Genomic DNA, 6,687 nt, shown 5'->3' on the forward strand with positions numbered 1-6,687 from the left:
ATGACCTCTCTCTTACTTCAACCCCTTCTGGCCTGGCCTGCATTCTGGGAGTGTGCAAGCACCACCTCTGGAAAGGAGGTTCACAATGCACCCAAAGTTAGTTGATGCCTACTCATTTGGAATAGGAGGGAGTAAAGACTCTGCCTTCAAACCACAAAATGGAGAAAATGCAGAGGAATTCTTGACAAGGGAAGTAAAAAGATGACAAGGACAATGTAAGCAAGATTTGCCATGGAAATTACCAGCTGAAATGCATACTCCTTAGGATGAGGGCCATAAGCAAGTCTCACTCATGCCTGTATCTTCAAAAGTATTAAGTACAGTGGGGCTCAAGGGGATGTCTAATGATTTAATGATGATGTGAGGTACCTAGTTAAACTGAGTAATTATCAAGACATAGTCTAATTCTCAAAGACCTTTTTGGGTTATCTGTAATTCTGAATAATGTATTAGAGAATATAGCACCATTAGGTGGATGTTGGAGAGTCAATCTTTCCTTTAGGGGTGTGTGTGTGTTGGAGTCAATCTTTCCTTTAGGGGTGTGTATGTGTGTATTGGAGAGTCAATCTTTCCTTTAGGGTGTGTGTGTGTTGGAGAGTCAATCTTTCCTTTAGGGTGTGTGTGTGTGTGTGTTGGAGAGTCAATCTTTCCTTTAGGGTGTGTGTGTGTGTGTGTGTGTGTGTTGGAGAGTCAATCTTTCCTTTAGAGGGGTGTGTGTGTGTGTGTGTGTGTTGGAGAGTCAATCTTTCCTTTAGAGGGGTGTGTGTGTGTGTGTGTGTGTGTGTGTGTATGTTGGAGAGTCAATCTTTCCTTTAGGGGTAGGGGTGTGTGTGTGTGTGTGTGTGTGTGTCCCTAAGCCTTTTCTTTCCAGGCTGGTGCTCTACCACCTGAGCCACAGCTTCACTTCTAGCTTTTTGATGGTTAGTTGGAGATAAGAATCTCACAGACTTTCCTGCCCAGGCTGGCTTTGAACCTCAGTCCTCAGATCTCAACCTCCTGAGTAGCTAAGATTACAGGCATGAACTACCAGCACCTGATAAGTTTTTTAATTACTAGATGAACTTGTAACTTATAATCCATTTTATTCTCTTAAACTGTTTTGTATATTCAAACTTTCACTTAATAGAGTTTATTCTAAGCTGGTCTGGGGGCTTGAACTCTGTCCCTGGGCTCCTTTTGCTCTACCACTTGAGACACAGCACTATTTCAGGCTTTTTTCTGTGATTAATTAAGAGATAAGAGGACTTTCCTGCCCTGGCTGGCTCCAAACCCTGATTCTCAGATCTCAGCCTTCTGAATAACTAGTATTAAGGCATAAGCCACTGATGCCCAGCTTGAACAAATATCTTATGGACAGAGAGCAGAGGCAGAACAGGATAATGCATAAGAACACATCTCCACCTAGTGGTCACACAGGTAACAGGGAAGGTGCCCACTGAAAGCTGATCCTGCACTTGGGCTTCTTAGGCCAGAGCTCAGGCCTCAAATTCCCAGATTTATAGGGATCCTGGCTGGGCCTTGGCCCTCATTCTCCTCACCTGATGAATCAGATATGTGATCTGGTGTTTCCGCCGCTGCTGACCTGTGGGCTGCTCACCTTTCTTCTGCAAGGGAAAAAACAGTCCTTAACTCACATGAAGAAAAGTACAAGTTTCTCCTTGTAGACACTGCAATATTAAGGAAAGAAAAACCATTTACATAGCCCAAATCCTAGGGAAAAAGTCAGTTTGGGGCTGACTTTATGTCTATATACTTACAAAAGTTATTTTTGTTTCAGCCATTATGCAAAAAAGGAAATAAAAACCCAAGCTCAAAATACTTGCTTGAAATAGCCTACTAATATCCCCCATTAGACTGGAAATATTTTGAGGTCAAGACTGTCTTGTTTCTTTAGTAACACCACCCATCAGCACTAAGCTCTGGACATTTGAGTCCAGCACCAGCAAATGGTAGACATTTGAGACCAGTTTTATTGCCTGCAATTAGTCTAAGGCAGTGTAAGTGCCAGAGTATACAGGTGATCTTCTGCCTTCCCTCCAAGTCCCCTCAAAACCCTTGTGTCCATCTCCCCCTTAAACCTACATCTCTGTCCCCTTCTCCCCAATCAGACCAGATGTCTAACCTGACTCCTACATACAGCTCCTCATCAATCACCGTTGGCTGAAACCCTACCACCTCCATTCTAGAAAGTGCCAACAGCTCCCTAGAATTATAAATTTCACAATCACTCCACCTTTCGCCAGTCTTCTAGAGTCCCTAACCAAATTTGATGCAAATGATTTACTGTCAAAGTCTATATTGGTCTAGGCTTTCATTCTGTGGTTTTTCTATCCTCTGCCAGTTGTCTCAAGCTAGAAGCTTCCTAGTCAGCCCCACCCAACTCTCAAAACTCCTCTCCAGAGTCTCCTCAGCACTTATGTAATCAATTTGCACTGTAATCATTTGCACTCAAGTGTCCTTAAATCTCTTCCCAACTATGCTGTCAAATCCTCAAGAACAGGGACCATATTTTTTCCCCCTTATTTTCTTAAAAAAATAAAAATACAGTTAAGATGGTAGAAGAAAAACTGGAGCTGGAAGAATAGCAAATTCTAATTCCTTGATGTTATTGTATGTCATTTTAAATGACAGATAAAGATGATATATATAAAACATTCAGTGATATTCCAGGATCATCGTGAACACTGACAACAGCAGCTATTACTATGTGATGATGCTTCTCGACCTGCAGTTAGTAGAGTACACTTTCCTAAATGGTTTTTCCAGTAAACAGTGATGGATCTGTGATGATCTAACCACAATCCTTTGCTCTGTCCTGTATGACAGCCAGCATTCAGTTAAAACAAACGGCTGGGGCTTGGATAGCCATCTGTGGCCACAGAACAAAGCAAGGCAAATGGGGGGAGGCGGAGGGAATAAAATCCTCAACCTTGGCCTTGCTTGTGCTGGGCTCAAATCCAGGGCTTCCCCACATTCTCTCCCCTCCCTCCCCCCCACCACGTGGCAGGCTCATAAATGTCCACATTTGCTATACTCAGCTACTAAATGAGATGTTCATCACACCAAAGAAAACTAGCACAGAAAAAGCAGGAGGGTAGTGGGAAAAGTAGGAGAAAAATTATTTGGAAGATCACGGCTGATTACATAAATAATGGAGAAAAAGAAAGGAGAGAAGAGTTACATGCTTGGACCCTAGGACCCAAAGTCTTTTTTATGGCTCTACAGTGTCCACACCTCAAAGATGTGCTGAGCAGGCCCTAGCGTAACAGGGTGGAGAAAGGAACGTGACTGTTGGGAAAGGGCACAACAGCTACTGGTCTATCCAATGGAAAGGTACCACAACATATCAGAAGTCTTCCCAGATCAGGCCAGGGACTGCTCTAATCACCTTATAACCAGTCTCTACCACCAGCTAGACAATGATTATAGTGCTGCCAAAATCTAGAAGGCCAGAACTGTACCTGTGAGACTCCGTGCATACTCCACTATCATGGGCAGTAAGTGTTTGCTAAAGGTGTTGCCAACAGTAACAATGAGTATGCAATCAAGACAAGATTTTGCTCTGTGGCCTTCTAAGCTGGCTACCCAACAGACCTTTCCCACGTACTTTGCTGAATGACTTCATGGTTTTCTCTTCTGTCAATGACTTGGTCATCCACTGCTGGGCCCCACTGAGCTGGTCATCACCTTTGATCTCCACAAAGTTGATTTCCTCCCTCCCTCGGTTCCTCTTGCCCTGTAGCCGCTTAAACTGGAAAGAAACAAAGGAAAAAAATACAGGAACTGCTGGGTACCAGTGGCTCATGCCTGTAACCTAGCTACTCAGGAAGCTGAGATCTAAGGATCACAGTTCAAAGCTAGCCTGGGCAGAAAAGTCTGAGCACCTCTTATCTCTAATTCAACAGCAAAATACCAGCAAAAAGTCAGAGGAGGAACTGTGGCTCAAGTGGTAACGCATTAGCCTTGAGCAAACTGAATGAGAGTTCAAGGCCCTGAGTTCCGGAAGGAGAGGGAAGGAGGGAAAGAGGGAAGGTGAGAGGGAGGGAGGAAAGAATGGAGGGAGGGAAATAGAGATATAATTTGGAAGGCTTTAGGCATGAGAATCCCTAGTTCAAGACCATCTTGGGCTGCATAATAAGACTCTTGTTTCAAAAAAGAAAAGAAAGATCATTTATGCTTTATCAACTCACTGCTTCATCATCAATGAAGGAGGCATCTGGGGCAATTTCCTGGGGGGGGACCAGAGCCGGGTCCTGTGCAGGATAGTAGCCACCACTGTAATAATCCTATAGACAAAGAGAAAATTAAAACAAAAACAAATAAACAAAAAAACTCTGAAGGGAGCTGGTAAGGCGTGTCAGTGGTAGAGTGCCAGCCTCGAGCAAAAGAAGCTCAGGGACAGTGCCCAGGCCCTGAGTTCAAGCCCCAGGACTGGCAAGAAAGAAAAAAAAACCCTGAGGACCCCGGGGTGAGAGGTCAAGGTCTCCCCAGAAACAGGACAAACCTCATCAAGGAGGCTTAGAAGAGATTCCCAAACTCGATCACCTCAGTTAAAGGTAGAGATCAAGGACCTGCCCTCTAGTTCACCAGTTCTTGCAATTTTGTGATCTGCATTGCCTAAGCACATGGTTACTCTTTAGGGAAGGGTGACAAAGCATAAAGGCATTCTTTCCTGCTCAATCTACACCCTACTCTTTTAGTTGCTTTCCAAAAGCAACTCCTAGCCTCACCTCTATTGTGCCCTCAGCCCAACTCTCTTACTCAGAAGACCCCTACCGACTCAGATAGGAGCAGGGAAGAGAGGGCATGAGGCATGTTACCCCTGTTCTCATTCTATTTAGGCCCTCCACACAGAGACTGTCTTTTAAATAGGAAAGGAGGGTGTAGATCTCTGATATAAACTACTATTTAAGTATTACAGAGTATATAAAGCTGCTAACTACCTATGTTTGTGTTGCCAGATTTTTCCAGTAGAAATCTGTTGCTTCTTCTCTGAGGGGAGCTGCTGGGATGTTGTTGCACAGAAGAGGAAGAAAGGCAGAGGACAGGCCAAAGCCCCTGTGCCCAGCAACTGTTTCTTCCTTGCTGCTACCTTTGCCCAAAACGCCAAGAAATGTCCCTCTAAGAACATCCATCTTTTAGTGTGTTAAATGTAAACAGGGCCAGGACTAATGGCTTATGCATGTAATCCTAGCTACTTAGGAGGCTGAGATCTGAGGATCATGGTTCGAAGCCAGCCCAGGCAGGGAAGTCCAGTTAACCATCAAAAAACTGGGAACAGGGCTGGGAAGGTGGCTCAGCGGTAGAGTGCTTGCCTTGCATGCCTGAGGCCCTGGGTTCGATTCCTCAGCACCACATAAGCAAAAAGAGAAAAGCTGGAAGTGGCACTGTGGCTCAAGTGGTAGAGCGCTAGCCTTGAGCTGAAGAGCTGAGGGACAGCGCCCAGGCCCAGAGTTCAGGCCCCACGACTGGAACCAAAAAAAAAAAAAAAAAACTGGGAACAGAGCTATGGCTCAAGTGGTAGTGTGTTAGCCTTGAGCACAAAGAGGCTCAGGGACAGCACCCAGGTTCTGAGTTCAAGCCTCTGGACCAATACCAAAAAAAGAAAAAAGAAAAAGGAATTACCATATTCCTTGGTTATTTTGGCCTTTTTGTTTTTGTTTTAGTGCTAAAGACCAAACTCAGGGCCTCATGCATGCTAGGCAAGTACTCTATCACTGAGCCACACCTTCAGCCCTTTTTATGCTAGTTAAATTTTAAGATGGAGTCTCATTTCTTGTCCAAAAAAAAAAGTAAAGCGGGCACCAGTGGCTCACACCTGTAATCCTAGCTACTCAGGAGGCTGAGCTCTTAGGATCATGGTTCAAAGCCAGCCCAGCAGGAAAGTCTGTGAGACTCTTATCACCAATTAACCACCAGAAAACCAAAGTGGTATTATGACTCCAGTGGTAGAATGCTTGCCTTGAGCTGAAGAGCTGAGGGACAGTGCCCAAGCCCACAGTTCAAGCCCCACGACCAAAAAATAAAGAAAGAAAAGAAAACAGGCTTAATATTCACTACATATAAATAATATACAAAAATCTATTCCAGGGGCTGGGAAGGTGGTAGAGTGCTTGCCTTACATGCATGAGAACCTGGGTTCGATTCCTCAGCATCACCGCTGTGGCTCAAGTGGTAGAGTGCTAGCCTTGAGCTGAACTGCTGAGGGAGAGCGCCCAGGCCCAGAGTTCAGGCCCCATGACCAAAAACAAAATCTATTCTAAGCCAGCCATCATCATGCATTCCTATAACTACAGCTGCTCAGGAGGTAGAGCTAACAGGCCGCCAAAGGTATGAGACCTTAACCGAAAAATAAACTAAAAAGACTGGGGCCTGGCTCAATTGGTAAAACACTAAGTCTCTCAATTCCCCAATACCATCAAAAAGAAAAAAGTAAAAAAAAAAAAAAAAAAATCAAAAATCCAGGGGCTGGGAAGATGGCTCAGTGGTAGAGTGCTTGCCTTGCATACATGAGGCCCTGGGTTCGATTCCCCAGTACCACATAAGAAAAAAAAGCTGGGGGCTGGGAAGGTGGCTCAGTGGTAGAGCGCTTGCCTTACATGCTCAAGGCCCTGGGTTCGATTCCTCAGCACCACATAAGCAAAAAGAAAAAAGCCGGAAGTGGCGCTGTGGCTCAAGTGGTAGAGC

The 6,687-nt window shown here is 44.8% G+C and overlaps 1 protein-coding gene across 1 annotated transcript in view; it reads right to left on the bottom strand.

Moving 5' to 3' along the window:
- The window catches only part of Prcc (papillary renal cell carcinoma (translocation-associated)), a 33,962-nt gene that overhangs the window by 3,010 nt on the left and 24,265 nt on the right, over positions 1–6,687 (bottom strand). The window contains exons 4-6 of the mRNA XM_013030674.1: positions 4,191–4,286; positions 3,608–3,751; positions 1,539–1,604 (exon numbers count right to left, since the gene is read on the bottom strand). Of these exons, the coding sequence (XP_012886128.1) occupies positions 1,539–1,604; positions 3,608–3,751; positions 4,191–4,286 (306 nt within the window). The remainder of the gene's footprint in view (positions 1–1,538; positions 1,605–3,607; positions 3,752–4,190; positions 4,287–6,687) is intronic.

This window comes from Dipodomys ordii, unplaced genomic scaffold, assembly GCF_000151885.1.
Source record: "Dipodomys ordii isolate 6190 unplaced genomic scaffold, Dord_2.0 Scaffold131, whole genome shotgun sequence".
Lineage (NCBI taxonomy): Eukaryota > Metazoa > Chordata > Mammalia > Rodentia > Heteromyidae > Dipodomys > Dipodomys ordii.